Source organism: Zootermopsis nevadensis, unplaced genomic scaffold (assembly GCF_977971745.1).
Source record: "Zootermopsis nevadensis isolate Lab colony 2312 unplaced genomic scaffold, Znev_1.0 Znev_ptg000027l, whole genome shotgun sequence".
Classification (NCBI taxonomy): domain Eukaryota; kingdom Metazoa; phylum Arthropoda; class Insecta; order Blattodea; family Termopsidae; genus Zootermopsis; species Zootermopsis nevadensis.
Window position 1 is genome coordinate 5169043 of NW_028259159.1, and position 24489 is coordinate 5193531.

General features: G+C 37.9%; 2 protein-coding genes across 12 annotated transcripts in view; one reads left to right on the forward strand and one right to left on the reverse strand.

Moving 5' to 3' along the window:
- LOC110832276 (metabotropic glutamate receptor 2) overlaps positions 1 to 24489 on the forward strand; it is a 299409-nt gene that overhangs the window by 196101 nt on the left and 78819 nt on the right. For all 10 annotated transcript variants that reach the window (XR_015537258.1, XR_015537257.1, XR_015537253.1 and 7 more), the window contains exons 15-17: positions 1442 to 1696; positions 5864 to 6067; positions 14517 to 14590. The gene's annotated coding sequence lies outside the window, so the exon portion shown is untranslated. The remainder of the gene's footprint in view (positions 1 to 1441; positions 1697 to 5863; positions 6068 to 14516; positions 14591 to 24489) is intronic.
- LOC110832275 (angiopoietin-1 receptor) overlaps positions 1 to 24489 on the reverse strand; it is an 86478-nt gene that overhangs the window by 4563 nt on the left and 57426 nt on the right. Inside the window, exons 4-13 of one of the 2 annotated variants that reach the window (XM_087356486.1) lie at positions 16147 to 16244; positions 14635 to 14776; positions 10440 to 10608; positions 5840 to 6051; positions 5338 to 5375; positions 4447 to 4616; positions 2985 to 3060; positions 2198 to 2363; positions 1435 to 1708; positions 664 to 731 (exon numbers count right to left, since the gene is read on the reverse strand). In XM_087356486.1, coding sequence (XP_087212612.1) covers positions 664 to 731; positions 1435 to 1708; positions 2198 to 2363; positions 2985 to 3060; positions 4447 to 4616; positions 5338 to 5375; positions 5840 to 6051; positions 10440 to 10608; positions 14635 to 14776; positions 16147 to 16244 — 1413 coding nt within the window. Of the gene's footprint in view, positions 1 to 663; positions 732 to 1434; positions 1709 to 2197; positions 2364 to 2984; positions 3061 to 4446; positions 4644 to 5337; positions 5376 to 5839; positions 6052 to 10439; positions 10609 to 14634; positions 14777 to 16146; positions 16245 to 24489 lie in introns of both variants that reach the window. The other variant, XM_087356485.1, reaches the window with a different exon arrangement.

Here is a 24489-nt window from a genome sequence, read left to right on the forward strand (position 1 = left end):
ATTTGTAAACATGGTGAATTGCCTTCAGGTTTTATAAGAACAGGTAAGTTGTTGATCAGATGAATAAATTTTAATTTTGTAGAATTAAACAATTGGTTAACTAGTCAGTGAAGACTCTTGAGCCATGGAGTTTGTTCATTCAGACACTTGGTATATAGATATAAGTCCATGCTGCATTACTACTTGGAAGACCAGCATCACTATAGAGTTCATTAGCTTGTTATTTATTAAGATATATCCCTCTAGTCAATTTGTTTGTATGTTGGTTAATTAATGATATTGTACCGAAGATTATTTAGCAGCTTATAAGATGATGGGGTGATTATGTTTAGAGCACTGAATAGGATATTTATGGAAGATCTTGTGCATATTTACGTATAATTTTTATCATAATAATACTTGTCTGCATGTAGTAAGTAAGAACCACAAAATATTTCAGAGGTTAAGTGATACCCCAGTCAAGACAGTTTATGCTGAAGTTGAGTCTTCTAGAAGTTAAAAAAAGATGCCAAAGCAAATTTCAAAGCAGGAAATTGTTAACATGCATAACATAATCATACAATAATATTAAAAGTATAAGTATAAATGAAACTAGTGTTATTGGGCACTCCTGTAGAACATAAAATTAAAATATTTTAAACTCTCAGTATATTTTTTACTCACTGTCTGCGATTGATGGTCGCCCAGTTGTGCCAATAATTTCTGGCTGTATATAGGAGCCCTCTGAGTCACTGAAATCACAGAAACAGTTCATATATTTCTTCACCGTAAAACTAAGTGTTACCTTGATTTAAAATAATATTGTACATCTGCGTTGTGCATGTATAAAACTAGGATTCATTTGAAAGCATCATAAAAAATATGATGACTGAATGGTCATTGGAGAGACTCAGTAAGGGAAGATATGTAAAATATCTTCCATAAGTGTAGACACAGATTTTTAAAACTAAAATGAAGTGAGACTTTGATACATGCTATAGAGGTATTTGTGGGGGTCGGGGGGAAAGGAGGTTTAGGTTCTATTCATTCTTAACCTCATCACTAGATGGTGTGAGTGGTCAATGTCATTCCTCAGCTCTCAGGAAGGGACAACTTATACCCATTGGATAGAAGACTGATTGGGCCCCAGAGCCAGTCTCGATGCAAAGGCGTGAAGAAAAATCTTTTCCCCTGCGTGGGATCTGACTGTGGTCATCCAGTCTGTAGTTAGACACTACACTGACTGAGCCATCTCAGCCCCTGTAGATTAGTTACATGGGGTTCAAATCTCTTCTGTGCACATGGTTTTTCTTAAATGGATGCCATCACTGAAGGGTTAACAAGACTGAACAATCAGGACACATACAATTTGAACTGTACATCCAACATGCTTTCCAAATTCCTGTTCCATTATCATCTTTCATGTTACAAATTTATCTGTTTCTGGCTACTTGCATGAAAGGAAGCTGAAGATCTACATATCGTGGAAGGGGACGCTGCATGGTACTGGAGATTGCAAATGCGCCTCCCGTACGACGTTCATATTCCACCCTGAGTTGACGAAGGTACTGAAGAAGGTCGCCACATGGTACATATTCCATAAGCATGCAGTATGGCTGCTTGAGTGTGCAGCATCCCAGCATGGTGACCACGTTGGGATGGCGGCCTACCCGCTTCATCATTGCTATCTCTGACAAGAACTCCTCTATTTCATCAGGTGAGGGTTTGTCTGCTTGACACAAAAATACTTATAGCAATATCACGTAATCATGCTCGCACCAGATTCATTATTATATAATTACACATTACATGAAGATTTCTGTCTTCTGGGTTATTGCGCTGTGTAGTCTGGTCGACATCGACCAGACTACACAGCGCAATAACCCAGAAGACAGAAATCTTCATACTCACCGCTGTGAGAACCTCAAGTCTTACATACACATTACATGATTACATAATTTATACATTATCTTTAAATGTGTTGTCCTTCATAATGTAAGTTACTATGGTTCCCCGTTGAAAGAAATTTCTTTTCAGGAACAGGCAGAAGTAATATTTGCACTCATTTAATCTGAACGTTTTCATTTATCCGACATGTATTAAGCAGGTTGGGTCAGCAGTAACACAATTCACTTGGTGTTGGAAGGTACTTGGCTTCTATTTCAGACAGGTTGCCTGATGTGTTTCACATTGTGCGTCATAAGATCAGAATACTCACGCTTCAACTTCTTTACTGCAACTGTGATGTACCCTGGGATACCAGCAATCGCTTCGGCTCGAGCCAGGAACACTCGTCCAAATGCTCCCTTCCCGATCTGTCGTCCCAGTTGCAATCGGTCATAGCTCAATTCAAAAGTATCTGCATCGCCTCGCGCTTTCGCATCCTTTCACATGATACAAAAGTAAAATCATGATGAAACCTGGTGGAATATATGTAGATAGAGTGGGTGAGAAAATCTGTGGTAGGTTCATAGACCCCCAATAAAGTACTGATACACATAATTGGCTTATTAATTATCGTGAGTTATTTTACCAGTATCTGTAATGATTTGTCTGCCTTAATACAGTATTTTAGGAATGTAGCTTTTATTGTCAAAACAAACTTTGACATCTGTTATGGTTACTTATTCTTTGATTTGTGATTCATTTAACAAAGCTGTCAGTAGCTGAGACTACACAGCATTAAATGAGGTGGTTAATGAGTAATGAATCAAAAAGGACATGGAAGGAAGTGGTCAAGCCCTAATTTAAGATATTGTCTCTGCATTTTTCTGGAGGGACTGACCAAAACATGAAAAGCCTCAAGTCAGGATAAGTGGTCTCTGGGCCAAGATTCGAACCTGGAACCTTCTGAATATGAAGCAGAAGTGCTTATATATGTCTGAATTTGATACATTGTTCTATGAAACCATAATGACTTCAATATTTTAATTAATGTTCTGTCTGTGGCATTGATTGCTGTATAAAAAAAATTAATTTTCCAGGAAGCAAATGTTACAACTTACCTCTATTTCCTTCTCCACATATATAATATTCCTCTCCTGAAGTGACGGGAAGTTCCGTGAAAGCCTAATTGCTCCACTGCACAGAAAGAAATTAAAATATTTCCTTTACAGTATAAATATGCAGCTGTATAGGATAGACGGAATGCCATTTAATTTAAATAAGATACAGCTGATGCTCTCACAGTGTTAGGTCCCCCTTAAGAAAATAGATGAAAAATGTATAAAGTTTTAAGTGATCTATATTATTTTAGAACCTTTAATAACAGTTACATTCTATTACTATAATATAAGGTAAAAATATATTAAAAAGGTTTGATGTTTCTAGTTTAAAAGTATCACTGTTAATTACTGTTAGTTCATTTATTACATTTCATTGCACATTTATCAGTGAACGTAAGCAAGCGGAAATGTTAAACACTAACCCCTCTTGCGTAAGGTGGGGAAGGGTCGTGACTTTATCGCACACCACGCAGTGCCCAGACACTTGAAGCAGGTGCTACAAGAAGTTGCTGCAACAACACTCAACACACTTGAGGGTTTTAGGAATGTAAGGTTAACATATAAGTAGAAACACAGGTATATAAAGAACCATACAGGACAGTGTAAGATATTTACAGCAGATTTTGTCGCACACATATATGGATGCAGGTGAAAGAGAATGCACATATGGCTTATTATTTTATAGTAAGTTAAACTGAGAAACATCCAGACAGTTAACAAAAATAAACACATATTGATTGATTGATTGGTTCTTGGATTGTTTAAAGACACTGCTCCAACTTCAGAGGTTATACGATATTTAACGTGAAGGGGTAGGATGTCTCTCTAATAACCTGTCCTCCTGAACTGTCAAATTCACCTTCTCGTGGTTCTTACTGAAAAGGCCCTTATGAATGATTCACCGCAGTATAATTGTTCCATCAGTGCTGACATTTTTTCCCTCATACCCCTGCTAGTTAAAAATTTGCTCTTTGACATCTGTGAAGAAATGAAACAAAGAGAACAGGCGATGCCATAAATGAAGTCTTGTCTTTTCATTAACAGTTGATAAAAATAATATATTGTTAATTTTATGTATTCAAAACTTGGTACAGCACTCTTGAGAACAGAATGGGACATTGTAATCAAAATGTTAAAGTATTTATTGTGGGTCTAGAAGATATTCTAATAAAAATTAATTTTTTATTAGTGTCAAATTTCTACAGCTGACATAACTCAAGTTTGTCTCGTGGTTTACGAGATGAAACATGCAAAGTGATAGATAAGTAAAATGGTAATGGATGGAACACAGCTTTTCCCAAAGAGTTTTTATTTTGTTCATATGAATTCTGTTTACTTATACAAACAGGCCCATGCACACATTACACACACAATAACATTGTATAAAGAAACATATGACGCTTACACGGTTACACGGGCACACAACGCAACATCTTCCAGCTAGCGCCAATATCAGACCAACCTGTCAATGCTGACGGCCTTGTATACTCCACGCCAGCTGTGAATTGGTTGAAGTCGACCTTCTCCCAACTTCTGACGAATCCAGCTTCCGCATCGTTGCCAGGCCAGTACCACAGCGAGGATACTTACCACCAAAAATGATATGACTGGCAACACTGTTACTAGCACCCACTGCAATGAGCCATGACCAACAACCCCCTGAAATCCATTACCTCATTATACACCACATTTATGAACAGTTTATTTATTTAAATTGTTTTAAAATTACTTGTGCTTATTTGTCTGTTATCTTGCCTGCAGCTAAGAACCTGATTTAAATACTTATTATTTCTGAACAGTATAAGTTATATTTAAGGGAAAAGTAATTTTTTTTTGTATGCTTAAGCACTGTGCCATGATGATATAGCTCCACACTTTTTTAACGCTGACACTTAGTGGTGGTGAGCGGTCATTTTCATGCCCCTGCTGCTCTATTCTTAGGAAGGGGTCTTTGGTACCTATTGGTTAGGAGGCTGGGTGGACCCGAAAGTTTGTCTAGATGCAGTTGTGAAGAGGAATATGCCTGGTCGTTGAACCCACGGTCTGCTCGTTACAACTACGGTATCTTGGCTCCAAAAGTCTTAAAATATTCAGATGTAGTTGTACACTGCGACAATGTTGTCATAAGAGCAATAATCATGTCTTATTTATTTATAAGTCAAATTTGTTGTAAGGGAAAAGTGCATGTTCTTGGTCTGATTTATGCTACAGGAGAATCTTGGAGGATTATAAACTAATATAAAATAGCATTTAAAAGTGATAAGAATGCATTTTTTTGTAATTGATTTCAGTTGTTTATTAGCTTACTTAAAAAAAATAATCTGAAATTGTGAAATATATTTAATGTACCTACCAAAGTTAGGTTAGTTTCCGCTGTTGCGTGAATGGGCACTGGAAAACAGAAACATAACTTTAGCTGTTTGAAGTCGAGGCTTGCATAATTAATATTTAAAACTTTAGTCCGTTCACCAAAGTAAGCAACGCATTTCCATTACAGATATTAACGTGATGATTTTAAGGAAATAATCTCTGTTTACTCTAATAATCATATGAAACCCGTAAATACATTTACAGGGTCGCATTTTTGTATTATGAATATCCGCTCATATCACGAAGACTGAAATTTCCTGATGTTTGGCTGTTTATCTTACTCATTTCAAGAGGTGTACCACATACAGACTGTAAAAAAGAATAAACTTAATATATGATAAAAGTAGAAGTTACAGCTGTCACCAGGAGAGAAAATATCAATTTCTCTTCTTTTACCAATATACATGGTAGCGTAAAATTTATATGCTAAGAATATGTGCGGGTTTAACGTGGAATGTGGTTATAACTGAAGAAAATTGACTTACGTGTGAATGTGTAATTTGTTCCAGGTCCCTTACAGCCACGGTTGTCTATGACAAACACGTTGATCATGTATGTCACATTTGGTCTGAGCTCAGATGGGGAATCAATAAGTAACTCGTGTTGAGATGTGATATCTGCAGTTTTGACGTACTTCAAATCGCCCACGGGACTCATGTTGTAGATCTGACGATCTGCGAACACCTGACGTCCAAAACTGGAAATGAATGCAGGTCAGTGTAGTTTTAAGATGACTTGAAATAAGATTTGCTGCATAAAAGATTGAGTATTTGTGATTATGCAAAATATGTGTGCAATAACTGGGCGTAAAATTAACGTGCCGTATCATGTCACAACAAAAGCGCGCACGTTCGTCTTTCGTAAGATAATTCCCAACATAAAACGTGATCTGGTGGATGAACAGTCTCCGTTGTAGGGTTGAAACAAGTCACGACGAACAGCTACAGAATAAGGCATATGCGAACTTTGTGAGGTACGCCTACTGCCATCTGTAAAGTCAATTAAATGAAATTCCAAGGGGGAAAGGAGAAAGGAAATTAAAAACTTCTTCATTATTTTAGACCTTGTTAGCTTTTAATTGATTTCAGATGTACAGGTGCAAGCCAGGAAAAGTTGTTCGCCATTACTTTGAAAACTGTATAAAAAGTAGTCGTAAAATATTATTAGGGTGATCAAGTGAAGGAGGATGGCGTGAATTGGCATGGGGAGGTGAGAAATGCTTACAGAATTTTCGTTGGAAATCTTGATGTTAAAATTGATCTTAGAGACATGGGATGGGGTGTGTGTGGATTCGTTTCATCTGGCTTGTGATCGTGCCCAGTGGCAGGCTGTCGCCAACACCAGAATGAACCTCTGGATTCAACAGAATCCTTTGAATTTCTTCAATAGCTTAGCGTACGCCTCTAAAGAAGGACTCTTCTCCGCGGAGTTAGTTTAGTTGGTATATTTACAAAGATGTTACTTTTTCATTTTCATCTATGGCAACTTAAATTTTAATTGGAAGTTGAAACTATACGTCTACCTACTCGCTAATGTGCGTGAGGGGAGTAAAAGCGAAGTTTCACGTACCCTCATTCACATCGCTGAACATAGGCGTATGATTAGCTTTGCTTTCGATAACGTCACACGCAAATGAAAAGGTCGTGGTAACCCAGTCACTTCTTTTTTGGATCAATTTCAATTTATTACTCATTAATAATCCGATGCAGTCTGAGCTAATGGTAGCATCTTTTAACAAACGACAAGTAAATAGCATCGAGTCGCCGTGGGAAACTGAAATCTGTATGAAGAGAGAAGTATCAGTTGTTGAATAATTAGTTTTGACACGTTACCGAGAATATTTGTCCCCAGAAGAGAGTGGCAATCGCTTTTCACGAGAATAACCACGTGTACCCCCCTCCCCCTGCTACCGCCATTCGTCTGTCAGATGACTATTGGTATCGCTGTCTCACAGTAGTCTCAGGAGGTGCATACAGATTGAATCGTCTCGTACGTCACGTTATTGTCGCCTGATGTCTCGCTGTTCGTGTCTGTGGCAAGGAAATCATCAAACTGGACGATAAAAAAGCTAGTTTAACGCAGATGGTTTAGCCACGCTTTACGACCAGAGGCTCGGAAGCATGAAATCCAAGAAAAGTGATGGTTCAGTACAAACAAATTAATAGTACTTTTTTTTTCTTTAGTTTTTTTTTTAAAGTACAGTGTGATTCAGAAGTCTCTGATCACCTTTAAGAGCATATTGCCCTTGCTTATCTTTATAGACACTCGAAGACTTTCAGAACAGGGTAATGACAGCTGAACGATTTTCACAAAATTATTTCCATCAATTTAGCTAGACATACTCTGGAATGGGCACACACAGTCAGAAGACGAGTGGTCCTACTGTAAAAGTGGCCCATTTGCTAAAGTTCAGTGAAAGTGTTTTTGTCTCGCTGAATAAGTCTCTTTATTTAGTTGTAAGACTTGATGATAGCGGTTAGAACGCTGGCCTTGTAATCCTGGGGACTCGGATTCGATTCCCGGCGGTGCCCGAATTTATAACTTGTGTTGGGCAAGGCCGTGGTCTAGGCAACACGGAGTTTTCCTCCGTGGCATCCCAACAATTACTCCATTCACACACAGAAGAAGGCAATGGCAAACCACTTCTGGATCATCTGCCAAGAACGTATATGAACAGGTCCCAGTCCGAGAAAAGGATGGAAGGATCCTGTTCATATGGACCTGTCGTCAGACAGAACACTAAATAATAATAAGATGAGGTGGTCTAGCGGTTAGAACGCTGGCCTTGTAATCCTGGGGTCTCGGGTTCGATTCCCGGTGGTGCCCGAATTTATAACTTGTGTTGGGCAAGGCCGTGGTCTAGGCAACACGGAGTTTTCCTCCGTGGCATCCCAACAATTACTCCATTCACACACAGAAGAAGGCAATGGCAAACCACTTCTGGATCATCTGCCAAGAACGTATATGAACAGGTCCCAGTCCGAGAAAAGGATGGAAGGATCCTGTTCATATGGACCTGTCGTCAGACAGAACACTAAATAATAATAAGATGAGGTGGTCTAGCGGTTAGAACGCTGGCCTTGTAATCCTGGGGTCTCGGGTTCGATTCCCGGTGGTGCCCGAATTTATAACTTGTGTTGGGCAAGGCCGTGGTCTAGGCAACACGGAGTTTTCCTCCGTGGCATCCCAACAATTACTCCATTCACACACAGAAGAAGGCAATGGCAAACCACTTCTGGATCATCTGCCAAGAACGTATATAAACAGGTCCCAGTCCGAGAAAAGGATGGAAGGATCCTGTTCATATGGACCTGTCGTCAGACAGAACACTAAATAATAATAAAGACTTGATGTACCACGTGGAACCTTTAGGATAGTTCCAGGTAAGAAGCAAAGGTCATCTGAGACGACACCGGAACCTAACATTTGATATAAACAAGCAGAACCGAAGTTTGTCACAAATTAAGGCTTATTTGTTAGATTAATCTACTTGTGGGTGCTGTGTCCATGTAGACCAGACGTAACAAGCATTAGTTAAGCTTCTCGTCCGGCAACGAATCCGAAGCAGACTTGTAAGACCGCGAAGTAATTGACTTCACTAGTGGTTTTAGCAAACTCTCGTTTTTCCAGTGGGTCTCCAATTCACTTACAAACAAATCTGAATGAAGTCATTCTTTGCCCGCGGTTGTGCTTCGTGCACGATTAAATCTACTTGAACGATCGATCCGACGTTTCGGAGACTGTCTCTGTCTCCATCATCAACACTGATCGCCCAAGAAGACTTAATTGCATTCAGCCGTCGTGAAAGCTTAAAATAGTATGGATTCGTATTGTTGTTATCACAGTGTAATCTTGGAGACTGGATCGATACCGTGCAAGATCCGGTTGGTAGTTGACTATCCTTTGGGATGCTGCATCGTGCAGACTGGTAGAAGTTTATCATCGCCCTGATGTAGGAAGCAATAAGCATCTCTGAAACTTCAGTCTGTAGGGAAATCGTTTATTGAGTAACAACAGTGACATCCCATTCCCAATTTCTTGTTGGAATAACAAACAATGGTATCAGAAGATTTCCGTCTTCTGGATTGTTGCGCCGTGTAGTCTGGTCGATGTTAACCAACGTTTCAGAGGTCATACTGCCTCCGTCATCAGAGTATGAAGATTACCGTCTTCTGGGTTGTTGCGCCGTGTAGTCTGGTCGATGTTAACCAACGTTTCAGAGGTCATACTGCCTCCGTCATCAGAATATGAAGATTTCCGTCTTCTGGGTTGTTGCGCCGTGTAGTCTGGTCGATGTTAACCAACGTTTCAGAGGTCATACTGCCTCCGTCATCAGAATATGAAGATTTCCGTCTTCTGGGTTGTTGCGCTGTGTAGTCTGGTCGATGTTAACCAACGTTTCAGAGGTCATACTGCCTCCGTCATCAGAGTATGAAGATTTCTGTCTTCTGGGTTGTTGCGCTGTGTAGTCTGGTCGATGTTAACCAACGTTTCAGAGGTCATACTGCCTCCGTCATCAGAGTATGAAGATTTCTGTCTTCTGGGTTGTTGCGCTGTGTAGTCTGGTCGATGTTAACCAACGTTTCAGAGGTCATACTGCCTCCGTCATCAGAGTATGAAGATTTCTGTCTTCTGGGTTGTTGCGCTGTGTAGTCTGGTCGATGTTAACCAACGTTTCAGAGGTCATACTGCCTCCGTCATCAGAGTATGAAGATTTCTGTCTTCTGGGTTGTTGCGCTGTGTAGTCTGGTCGATGTTAACCAACGTTTCAGAGGTCATACTGCCTCCGTCATCAGAGTATGAAGATTTCTGTCTTCTGGGTTGTTGCGCTGTGTAGTCTGGTCGCCCTGATGACGGAGGCAGTATGACCTCTGAAACGTTGGTTAACATCGACCAGACTACACAGCGCAACAACCCAGAAGACGGAAATCTTCATACTCACCGCTGTGAGAACCTCAAGTCTTACAATGGTATCAGAGTTTATTGTCGTGATGTTATTGTCGCAACAGGGTTATCCAACAATTACCTCGTTTTAGAGTGTTTCGACAATGCATTGACATAGACGACAATAAGCGTGGTACTTACTGCACTATGAACTTGGTTATGTTCACTTGGGTCGCTGTTTCGCCACTTCCAGACAGTTGAAGGTTCCAGCTGGCGTTTATACTTCGTGGGCCAACAATGTGGGCCATGACTTCGGTTGGTTTGGGCAGCGTCATGCGATGACGGCAACTGCAAACCTCTCCGACACATTCTGAATTCAGAAGGAAAGAATTATTTTCTTCAATTTATTCTCTCTCAAAGAAGGAGCAGTGTGGCCCGTACTTTTTGAATGGAAAGTGTGATGCATTTGTTTTGAATTGGTGCATTGTTGGACACAATGAAAGATCGACGTTAGCGAAGTCGAACTTTCGGGCTGCGTTTGTTACCATAGAATTTAGATATATCGATTAATGTTTCTAGTTCGATTCACGTTACATCTGACAACTGCATTCAATTTACACGGGTCTGGAAACAATGTTATTGCCAGTGTAATTGGTTTTTTATCCACTTCAGCTGTTGGTCACCTCCAGTGAGCCAATAATGACATAAATCCAGTTAACGTTGAATGGAGGCCATTAAGAATGAATTTGTATTGTGTTTTGCGTGATAACATTTTCATTTAAGTGCATGTTAAAATTTTCCTCAACAAAAGTAGTCAAAATTTATTAAGAGATATCAATTCTATGGCGCATTCTAAGCATAACTAAAATACTGTTAGATGACTGTCTTCTGGGTTGTAGCGCCGTGCAGTCTGGTAGGAGTTTGTCGACGTTTCAGAGATATTGACTTATCGACCTGATGATGCGATAATCTCAAATGCTACTGGAGAAATATACTAAAAGTCGCAGGATGAATTTCATTTCAATTCGTACCTATTCTTCTAAAACATTCTTTACGTGGAATTTAAATAGAACGTTTAAGATTTTTAATACTGAACTCTCGACATCTCTTTCTTGGGGACGGAGAGTATCGTGTTCCTGCTCGCTTGAAACATCCGTATCAACCCACAGTGATGAATTTATTCCACGAACGTCCTTGGTCTTAGGACCGACACTGGTTTGACCGTAGCACGTAAAGTATCGATTATAAAAAACCCATCTTTTCATTGCAAGATGTTCGTCGACGTCGAACCTTGACCCCTTTTCCGAAACTACCGATAATTACGCAGTCCTTCCCCGATTTCGCATTCCTTGCGGTTCGTACTTGTAATTTTAATATGACATTCCGTCCCCTGACGTCCGAAGACCGTGGTTTCTACATATATCTTCGTATTATTTGAGACCACGTGCCCTTCTTTTATTAAAATCTAATGCATTTCTTATATCTTTAATCTTTTCTCTGTTCCCATGAGCTATTAATTTCATGGCTCGCAGAAATCTCATTTGTCTTTCTCTCTTTCCTTTCTAATTTATTTTCTTCCTTCATTTGTCGGTGTGTATAATCCTTATTACAATGGTGAAGATGGGTGAGAAATGAAGACAATGTTTTGGTCAGAAAACCTAAAGGGAAGAGACAACTTTGATGACCTACATGTAGATGGGAGGATAATATTAAAATGGATTTTAAAGTTAATCAGGTTATGAAGGTGTGTAATGGACTCGTCCGGCTCAGGAGAGTGTCCAACTTCAGACTTTTGTGAACACGGTATTGAACATTAAAATTTCTCACAAGTATGTGAATTTTCTTGACTAGATGAGCGATGGTTGGCTTTTAAAGAAATCGTCTGCTGCATGGACCTCGTTCCTTCTCTCCTTCCTTTCAATTATTTTTAAGTAAGACTTCCGTGGACGAGTGTTCATACGCCCACATGGCGCATGACTGAGTTTCACTCGAATGGATTTAGGTGGAAAGAAGATGGAAAAATTGCGAACGAGTTCGTATTTTCCGCGTAATCAAATTTGCATCAGATCTCAGCAGCTTCTGAGTGACGTTTGAACTTCACACACCTGTTGATCGACCGTACTTCTCTCTCCGTGATCCTCTTTTCAGTGTGGGTGGAAGGAAATTGGTTGGATGGAAAACGAAATCCCTATCAAGTGATCGTATTCTGAGAGAAATAAATCGAGGGATTACTGATCTGTTCACTGTTTTTATAAATATTTCTTTGTAATTGTGTGATTGTCAAATTGTGACTCTCGTAGTGGTATCGGGTGTTTATTACTTTGTATGAACGTCAATGTCTTAAGAGTTGAAATTTAAATACGTGGGTTTCTTGATAATTTACAGGATGAAATATAAAGTACCATGATGTCTGGCAGTGCAGCGCAGAGTTTCATGATGAAAAGAAATATTTTACGTCTAATCTAAATATTTAATTAAATTTAATAAAGGATTAGCAAATTTGTCAAATAACATTATTGAATAATAGGTCTAGACCCATGAGAACTTGTTTCCGAGAGTAAGTTCGTTGCCTTTTTTGGTAAACAGCCACGAAATTTTAATAACTTACGTTCATTTATAGCAGTGCAACCCGCGAGTGGAACCTTTGGAGCCGGAATCTCGTCTAAATAATATTTAAGAATTTAGCTCGTACCGCGAAGAAAACACAACACTTGGTCGTTAAAAAAGATCAGCTGGTTAACGCTGTTTAAGGAAATTATCTTCGTTCACGTTAAGATTTATACGAAACCCACAAATAAAAAATGCTTTTATACTGATTCTTGAAACAGATGGTACATATATTTACAGCTGGGCTTTAAATGGTTGAACAGCTGACAGATCCTGTCAGAGACTGACTGAAATGCTGTGGTCTTTACCTGACTTTACAAATTGCGATCGCAGAATTAGAAGTCAGAATTTATGGAAATAGCTGAAGTTACGTCGTTTGAACTTTTTCGAGTTCTGTAATAAATGGAATATTTCTTGACTAATTGAGTGTACTGAAGGTTTCTCAAGGACTCTACTCCATTATTTTTAAACCTTGTGAATGGTCGCCTTCGCTTTGCCTCAAGGTTAAGATTTGTCATGGCTTTTATGGAACCTGATGGTCCATTATCGTGTTCACAAGAGCCCGCTTCTGGCCGCTAACCTAAGGCAGCTTAGACCTATCCACATGCTCCCATCTTAACTTATTTAAAGGCCATTTTAATATTATTTTTCCATCTATATCTAAATCTTTCAAGTTGTCTCTTTTCTTCAGGTTGTCCAACTACAATTTTACAAGCATTCTCCGTGAATCTCGAAGTGATCATGTTGATAATGTCTGGCGAAGAATTAAAGTTGTGAAGATTCTCGTTATATAATTTTCTCCGCCTTCAGGTATTGGTACTTTCAAACCACAAATTCGCATCGCCAGCGGGTACTGCGTTCAATTCTTGTTAGTTTAATGGACTGTAGGGACCGTCGGGACGAGCTCGGTGATTCCAGCCCGCTGAGTCGTATCCGACATCGCCTGACCCTTCTGTGACAGACAGTAGATCAAACATCCCCTGCCATTCATGAAACATCCCCTGACGTCGTGTGTCAGTGCCACAGGCACCGATAAGTTACATCACCGGTGCAAAGGAATAACTGGACTTGGAAATAATAAATATCGGTACAGTTCTACATTTACGGAATACGAAGTCTGTGAGTTTTCGGGTTATTGTGGCAATAAATGTGAACGTGGCTCTCAAATGAGCCCACATTCGTTTACTTTTTACCGGAAGGCGTCTGTCACAGAGACATTTTTGAATTGATTTTATTGTTTCACGGAGCGATTTTGACTACTGTCGGTGAAATCTTGTAGTGCTCTCCGTGAGTCATGCAGCTCCTGCCAGGAGCCGGGAAATGATAGTTTCGAGTTACGGTTTATCAATGAAGTGTACAAAGTATAAAAAGCCCAGAGATTTGGTGGTGTAATTAATATATAAATTACCACTGAAAATAGCATGGATTGCCGTCTTATGAGGAAATGGTTTATGTGGCACATTGAGAGCCGAGCTGTAATTTATGCAATTGGTTAATTCAATTAAGTTTGTTATTTATAATCTTCTGGTTTGGCTGTAGAGCTATCTGGACTTCTAGGTGGATACCAATGTCGTAGAAGAACATGCTGCCTTCAGTTTCAGCCCTTCAACGTTAGTATCTACCTATAAACAGTTAACGAACGTCATTCTAAGTCCTTGAATAAAATTACAGGCTGGTGCAGTTACAAGGAGTTCGATTCCCGTCTCGGTCTTTCGGCGGTTTTCCTGAGGTTTTGATGCTGGGTGGTAAGTACTTGCTTATGTACGTTTAATTCTAGTGTCGCCCTTACCTGGGACTGTGTACTTTAACGATGTGTTTTTCTTGCCGTCATGTGGGTTGGACTCCACCACGATTTTATAGGTGCATCCAGGAATAACCCAAAAATCGTTCACAACGTCTACGTAGTCTGGGATGGAGACGTTTTCTGCGTCCTACAAAGAACGGGGTGCACGTTATCTCTAACGGTTAAATCGCTTTTTAGTTTTGGGAAATTAAACGTAGGGGGGTATGACGTCACAGATGTTCGTATTCGATGACAGAACGAAGCACATACTTCAGTGACTTGTCAATAACTTACTTCGTTTTGTTTGAATTTTTAAGTAGTTTAATTTGCCTTAATTTTTCAATATCGCACTGATACCGTTTAGACAAAGTAGTCATTTGAAAGAATGCCGCTACTAGGAATCCGATCATGGTCTGATGAGAGGTCAGTGATTGCGGAAATCTGTCGTATATAATTCCTTATTAAATAATAATATTTCTTCTGTTGATCGGCAGATGTACGTATTGAATCAGTAGGGGCAGCTGAATGATATTATGTGACGTATTCCAGTGGGTACTGAAGAAATTATTTGTTGCCTGTCACTTTATACGACTGTACACGTGGAAAGTAATAAAATAATATTAAATTACACTCCTCGACTTCAAACAGTTTTATGTTTGTTCGGAATTTTCTAATTATGTTCATTCAAACATGGGTTTTGTTTATATCGCTTAGGTGGATGGGTCAGAGTTTTGTTTCAATTATCACCTTACAATTGCACATTCTATTTGAAATTAGTTGGGGTAATTTTATTTGCTGCTATATTTTATGTCAATGAATAATAGCGTGCACACACTCCGCATACGTTCTTTTTGAAAAGTTTTTTTTCCTTTGCGCTTATTATAAATCCGTTTTTTTTTACAGAAAGTTATAAATTACATAGAAAGTAGGTGGGTTGCTTGAATATTGAACTCTTTATTTTTTTTACGATTTTAAAATAAAAATAATTCAAAGCACGAAATAATATTACGTTTTTCCGGGAGGTGGCAGTGAAACCTGAATTAATTCAGTCGTAGATAAAATTAGTTGGCACAATTTTGTTAATATAACTACCCACATGTGGCGTGGGCATTCTAGTATGACATTTATGGGATTGATAATGGAGGCGAAGTAAAACTTGCTTGCAAAATTCTGTTCAAAGAGCAGTTAGACTTCGGGGAATTTAATATACGATAATAATAGACGTGTTTACTTATCCTTTGTCGTATTACGTAAAATATGTCAGTAAAGTAAAGTTGAACACGACGGGAGTCACTGGATTACGTTCACTATTTTGATATTCGTTTTTGAAGCTTGAATTCTGAATTCAGAGGATAAGAAATTTAAACATAAAAAACGAGCAGTAGTTTTCGACGGATCTTAGGATTCGTTGAATCCCAGTCTCTCTTATAAAATAGTAAAAAACACTTACAGATGGAGATTTTAAAAGAAAGATATTTCATTCTGGCTTTATCTCTGGAGGCAGATGAAGCCACTCACCTTATTATCGATATGCTTGTAATAGGACAGCGTTTTGCAGTTGGCGGACGTGTTATTTGGTTCCACATGCAAATTGTAACTGGACGGTAGGGTTCCAGCTGCAAACAGAGACAAATGAATCATCAGCATCTATAAAAACAACTGTGTTTCCCTCACATGCTAGCGCAGATCATCTAAGGCAGTGGTATTCAACCTTTTTTGTTCGCGTACCCCCAAATATAATTTCACTTCAACTTTGTACCCCCAAAGTTGTTGGTGTATAATTCAAGTTATACATAGTATATAATCTACATCTAAAATAAATTAAATAAATTACATTACTGATTATTCAATGTTTATCATAAAATAATTTTTTTTTTTTAAATTTCATGTACCCCCTAAGATGTCTTCGCGTACCCCCAGATATAATTTCTCTTCAACTTTGTACCCCCAAAGTTGTTGGTGTATAATTCAAGTTATACATAGTATATAATCTACATCTAAAATAAATTAAATAAATTACATTACTGATTATTCAATGTTTATCATAAAATAATATATTTTTTTTAAATTTCATGTACCCCCTAAGATGTCTTCGCGTACCCCCAGATATAATTTCTCTTCAACTTTGTACCCCCAAAGTTGTTGGTGTATAATTCAAGTTATACATAGTATATAATCTACATCTAAAATAAATTAAATAAATTACATTACTGATTATTCAATGTTTATCATAAAATAATATATTTTTTTTAAATTTCATGTACCCCCTAAGATGTCTTCGCGTACCCCCAGATATAATTTCTCTTCAACTTTGTACCCCCAAAGTTGTTGGTGTATAATTCAAGTTATACATAGTATATAATCTACATCTAAAATAAATTAAATAAATTACATTACTGATTATTCAATGTTTATCATAAAATAATATATTTTTTTTAAATTTCATGTAAATTTCAAGATGTCTTCGCGTACCCCCAGATATAATTTCTCTTCAACTTTGTACCCCCAAAGTTGTTGGTGTATAATTCAAGTTATACATAGTATATAATCTACATCTAAAATAAATTAAATAAATTACATTACTGATTATTCAGTGTTTATCATAAAATATATATATTTTTTTTTTAAATTTTATGTACCCCCTAAGATGTCTTCGCGTACCCCAGGTTGAATACCACTGATCTAAGGTACTTAACACCTTCGATTGTCTGTTGTCGGAAATATCATTCCGATAAAATATGGAGCTGATCCTGACAATACAAGGTCTTAACAATACGAACAAGTAACCAAAATTGACCTTAATTATTTATTATTGATTCAGATAAATTTAATTTGAAGAGAATAATGCTCTATTGGACTTATTCTTACATCCGAATAATCACATTTGGGTCCTTGACGGATTGAGCTAGACATTTTTGAAATTCAAAAAAAAAAAAAAAAATTAGCTTTGCTACCTGGAGGTGGCTAACGATGCATTGTATCTTACCGCCTCAGTGTAAAAAGTATTACTGAACAAAGGAAGTTTTATTCTTTTTGAAAAGTTCCAGTCAGAGTAACACAGCTAAAATGTTACGTAGTAAGTTACTTAGATGCAATTAATTATTTTTTGGTTTAATTGTTTTGTTAGTCAGTGCTTAGTTACTTGGTTGTTTAGTACGTTCGTTGTTCCTTCGTCGAGAAGATTAAATTCTCATGAAGGGATAAGATACACATGAGAACGTGTTCTTGATTTTGATGTGTTGTTTACGTTCAGTTCCATTTCTCAGCTCTGTTATAGACAGGAACGAATGGAAAGAAATGTCTAGACTCAGAAATCAATAGTGTTGGGCTTGAATGCGAACATACACCAAAAAACTGTGTTTCTTTGTTGAAGCTATATCAGTGTGTATTCCCTCCCTGATGCAAGAAGTAATGGAAGTGAATTTGAAGCGGTAAATATTGTAAAGTACCAGCGTTGACTTCGCCGTGCAACGTTTGATTAGAGATGCACAAAATTCTAAACAGTTTAAGATTATAATAAAAACTTTTTCACGATGTGGTAGAATACGTAAGACGCAGAGGAAATCATGCATTTTTGCCTAAATGCGTAATCTTCAGAACTGTTTTGATATATTTCAATTAAATTCTGTATCTTAGATATTTTGTCCGTCTGCATGTTTCATCGCCGAATGTAGATTACTTCGTATATTTTAATTAAATTTTGTATTGTTCAATTTTTATGCGAACCTGTGAGTTATGATTCTGGCTTTACATGAACATTGAGTAGGCGTGTAATATAGGCCCCCATGAAGGTCTAGCAGTTTAATTGCAAACATTTTTTCGATGTGATGCAATTTTTAACAAAATAGGATGAAAAATAATGTCTGTACTTTGTTGGACCGAAATGCTTTTGTCCTAAATATTGAATTCCGGTGCAAAAGGTAGTTGATTATATGCGATGTATAAAATGCCCCAGAAGTTGTTCAGAGAATAAAATAAATACATTTTAATATACTAAACAATTACATACGTGAACAATGGGACTTTATGAATTAGCGAATCTAGTGCAGGTTTTCAAACTGACCACATGGTAAATAAGACGTGAATATTTTTCATACAACCGTAATTTTATTGTTAGTCACCGGACAGTCCTTTATTTAAAATGGCTCCATTATAAAACAATACAAATATTTGTGTTAGTTGCGGTGTTCAAATTAATGTCTCCATATTTATTATTATTATTCCATCCGTTTCCTCCATATTCGGTCTAAATATTACAGAAATGCCATGGGATTTACGTAAAGCATTTGATGCACAGTGATAATACTGAATTACCCTATAAATGGGACTGCGTTCAAATATCTGCGCCCCTAACTGAAACATCCATTGCGGATTAATTTGATGGCGGTATTAGAGCTAGGATGAGGAACAAACAGGTGGTTACAGACTGTCCATAAGTTAGTGGACGATTTAAAGGGCCTGAAATTATTTATGTATAACTCATACCAAGAAAGGTACGTGCAACTTAACATTCGCGTAACATTAAAGTTTTATCACGTGTGATGGTCACAGACGTTCATGCATAAATTTTTCGTATGTGTTATACGCCTTTCAAATTGTTCTCTAATTTATGGACACTCGGTATATTAAGATATGAATAATATACTAAGAATTTATTTACATTTTAAACTTAATTAATTTTAGTGCTGGTAATATTCGATTTATAGCTCTGCAAGTAGACTGTACATGTTCACTGCGTGTCCGCTAGGTAGCACTGATTGTCCGTTTGGACACAGAACAACTACTATTAAAAAATGGCGTTATATTTATAGTGTTTTTGTTTTACGATTCCTCGCTTTAACCCTTTGAAGCCGAAGATTGTCTGAATATTATTTATGAATTCAGTCCGTACCGCGAAGAAAACACTACACCTCACCATTACGAAAATCAGCTGGTTAACCCTTTGAAGCCGAAGCTCGTCTTCATAATATTTACGAATCCAGACCGTACCGCGAAGAAAACACTTCACTTAACCATTAGAAGTCGAATCAAGCGGTACCACATAAGATTTAACAAAAGAACATCCCGGTCAAAGCCTTAATGCCACGTAACATTGGGACAGCCACGTGCTCATATCCTTTCTGGGAAAATTATTCATTGCTGATGAATAAAGATAACTTCCATAATTGTGAAGAGAAACGTAAAGGGACACGAACCTCAAAGGGGTCCATATAATGGTGTTTGGTGTTTTTTAAAACACCAAACTAATGAAATTCGTGTTGACACCGTCTGGAATTCTGTTCTCTGTACTTAGTCTCTGATGACACTGTACAAGAATTGGTGGTGACAGTGGAGCCTAAGACAGATGACACTTCACCTCTGTATTATTTAGTATGAAATCGGGCAGGTATCCCGAAGGATAGAACTGTGCTTACAACAGTTGATAAATAATGACTTAACTATGATATTTATCGCAATGTTGGAGCCCTATAAATTTGGTATATATATATATATATATATATCCGTTTTTCACAGTTTTTCAACAGATTTATAGCTGGTAATTTTATATGTCAGACCCCGCGTCGGAATGAAATTTGTCTTTCAGCTCACTTTTTAATCATCGGTTTTGTCGGCCAACGCCCGCTGTATTTATTGTATTTTGATAGGGTCACTATAACTGGGTTTCCTAACATATTGTGCGCTTGTTTAGAGCAGCTCATTTGTCATGCCAAAGCGGACCCCCCCCCCCCCCCCTCCTACCTATGTATTTGATCCCAGAGTCATGAGAGAACGAAGCTTGGAGGCGTAATATGCTGGAACACTGGATGTATGCACTGGAATGGAGTACGTAAATGAGGCTTTAGTGACTTTTATCGGACGAAGCGAGTTCAAACAGAAAATATGGTTCTCTTGTAAAAGTAAAATGTTATTGTTCACAAATTTACTACAGATTAATTATAATATTGAGCCACAATTCTGAATAGAAAATTAAGGCCTCAGTAACATATTACATACACAAAACGACGTAGAATTTTAACTCTTGCTGAGACCAGTCTCATATGACATCTAACACGAATTTGACCTTTGACATTTTGAAAATGTCGCCTAGGACGTCAGAGTTCGAGGTCACTGACCGGTGAATGAGTAGGGTACCTGGCTGGGTAGTAACATCGGTGACTGAAGATTCCCCAAATAGCTATTGTAGCCTGGGGATCCCCCACCCGGTCACACCAGAAAAAATTAACATGAATTGGATTGTGCCGACAGATATCAGCAAAACCTCTGCAGATTTATATTTCATGAAATCCGTTTGTCCGTCTCGCCCAACTTTAAGAAGCAAACTCTTCGAATATTTTCTCTTTCTGCGTCGTCTTTTGTCTTCCTGTTTTTTGTGTCGTTTTCTTGAAATAATATCAGCACACAGAAACTCCATTATCCAATTTTTTTCTGCGAAGTCACTGAATGTTTCCGCCCACCATCCAGGAGTCTTGGTAACTACAACTTGATGAAAGCCAGTTCATTTATTCTGGACTAAGCCTCTTGCTGCCAGGTTATATAATACAGCTTGTTGTGTTAACGGCTTATTCTTCTGATCTTAACAGACTTAAAACTTGAGTTATAATGCGGTGTTTGCTTGTACGTACCGAAATAAATGTGATGAAAAGAATGACTGTGCTCCACACACACAAAGTAATTTATACCACCAAAGAACAGTCGAAAGAAAATCTCTTTAAATCCTTGCAGTCTCAACTAATCTTTTTTTTTCTCTCTCTGACGTCATCTCTTTTGAGTGAGTCAAATTTTCAGTAGCTTAAATAAAATGCATGTGAATGTTACGTCATAAAATCGCCAAAGCAGGCATCGCACTTGCCGACTCTTGTTTGACAACTTGTTAAGAAAAATAGAGACGCTTTAACCGTTTGAAGCCAACGTTCAAATAAATAATATTTTAGAATTGTGTCCTTACTGCAAAGAAAAATACATCTCGACATTCCAATCGTCAGCTGGTTAATTCTGTTTTGAGGAAATAATGCCTGAGCATCATATGAAACACAAACAAATCTATATAATTTATTGAAGATTTCTGTCTTCTGGGTTATTGCGCTGTGTAGTCTGGTCGATGTTAACCAACGTTTCAGAGGTCATACTGCCTCCGTCATCAGGGCGATGAATATGCCAATAGGGTGTGAGGAGTTGGATTTATAGGCAGGGAAGTGAAAGGTGTAGCCTGACCCGAGCCAATGGGAGCAGGTATGGGAGTGGACCAATGGTAGCACGTGGGCGAGAGTGGGAGAGGGAGAGAAAGTAGAGAGAGAAAGGTGAGTTTAGTTGTATGGATATTGTTGAAGCAGGTGGGATCACTAGACTTTATCTAACAACCGAATAAGAAGAAGTAGTTCCTGAGAGAAGCAGATGTCTCCCTTTATTGATCGTTTATTGTTATGCTGATGATTTAGTTTCTTGTAATTAAGCAGGATTTGCGAATAGTCTACTGGGGGGAAACTCATAAATATTTGGTTTCTATAAGAATGGGGCGTGTCTTTTCCAGCTTCATCCAGAAATATTATTATGTATCACAAAGGACTGTAAGTTCATTGGCTTCTCTGTCTGTCACGTGAAGCTACTTAACACTGTCGTTCTATCTTGTATTTTATTCGGAAGTTCTCGGCCCGGAGACGAGCCATCCCGAGAGAGACTTTTCGTGTAACTCTTCAGTCCCTCCTGTTAAATGTCGGTCGTGTCCTAAGTATTTCCTATCATTCACAAATTACCCTGCCCTTTGAAGTCTTGCGACCAAGGCAGATGAGTTGTCGTCGTTAAATAAACTATTAATTAATTCCGTAATACGTTGTATGCTTGTTAATATCTTGTGTGTACCTCAGTAACATGTTACGTCAGACAACCGTGTCCTGAGGGATGATGAATATTCAGCATTTATCCGGGTCTTTGAAGTGTTCTGTAATGCATCCCACAGAACTTCGGAATTTACCAATATGCGGGCTGTAGGAAGGGACCAAGACAGGCACAGCTTGCAGTGACTGAAATGTGGGATTCTGCTCCTAATACTTAATCAGTGGGGAGAATCTCGTGGTCCACGGGTTGCTTGTGGCCTGATGGTATACCAAATCTTGCCTGCGGATTAATTTGACGAACTAAAAACTAATAGTATATATTTCAGGTCCTCAAAGCGACGAATATGAATATGACAGCCTTTTGAGATATTACGTCATATAATCGCGTAGAAATTGACCGACGTTTCAAAGGTTCGTACTGGCTCCATCATCCCTTGTAATGGAAACAGCACCTCTGAAACGTCGATCAGTTTCTACGAGAATACACGGCGCAATATCTCAGAAAAATGTACTGAAAACTAACAACATTGATAGTTAAAATATATATTAAAAATTACAGTCATTCACAATTATAATAATAAAATAATATTAAAAGGTTTAAAACATCATTTTAATACACTACTAGTTTCGGCTGCATTCAGCCATCGACGGGTGTATGTATTATAAACCTATCACCATTCTACTGATTTTTAATGTTAATTTTAATATTATTTTATTATTATAATTGTGAATGACTGTAATTTTTAATATATATTTTAATATACGGATCACAATATGACGCAATTACAATATTTTATAAACATTGATAGTTACTAACTGCAAGCATTGAAATCAAATTCTGCACCCTTTAATTTTAAGAATGCTGTCGCAGAATACCACATTTTGTGATAATTTAAAACTTAACATAATATTCATTTAGATAACGTAATTATTGTTATTTGGGTTCTACATATCTGGCCGCGTAATGCGTAGAAAGTGGCCTTCGCATAATACAGGTCGCAAACCACTAAATTAAATAATTACATTGTAAATGTGTGGTTTTCGCTCAGCACAGTCCACAATGCGTTCAGTGTTTTACACTTTGTACACCTAGAAAACCCAGTTCTCTTCTCTGTACAGTGTTTGAACGCCCATTGGCATAATATCGCTCTCTGTGCGTAGGAATGCAAGAGTGTCACTACGTTCTGACTTTCAAACCAACATTTTAATGATACACGAGCCGGCTAGACCTTCCAATCAACAAGTCTCATTAGCGTGTGACAAATTATAATATTGTATGATGGCCCGTCTGAATTCACAGTTAATTACAGTATTTATATCCACTCACTCAGTGCATATTGATGTTCGATTTCAGGATCCTTGAAGTTCGTTTAGTAATTATATAACTAATTAACAGCGATTATTTTCTGATGAAGCCACATATGGTCATCGATATGGATCTTTGTTTAGCTGCAATTTTAAAGACTTTTATAAAAATTAACATTTATTGACATTCACAGTTTTCAGTAATCGGGGCGAGATGTATGTCTCACTAGCTTGCGGGCAGAAGGGGGGAAAAAATTCGTATACTATGCAAAACAAAAACATCACCTGAGACAGCGAACTGTAACAAATAATATTTATAGCCTGAATGGTATCACTTCTTTATCTGCTGTCCCTCTGATCCACTTGCCCTAAACTCGTAATGGTCGTTTAACGCACTGATTCGTCCCGACTACTATACATATGTATTGAAATGTAAGATACGATATAAAATTAAATTTGATATTGGTTTTCTCAAGCTGTCTCTACAGGGGGCTTCACGTGCTTTATTTTTGTTTTACTGTATGTTTCATATGCATTGGGTATAACACAAAACCAATCACGGTTTCGAAAAAGCGTCTCATCCGATTTATTTTTAGAATTTAAGCTACGTTCTTTGCCCCCCTGATACTCACTGCGTATGTTAAGCCCTTGTATTATTTCCTTGGCACAATTTTTGTTTTGTATGAAGAATAAACGTACACAAACCACGTATCTGTGTTTTTTT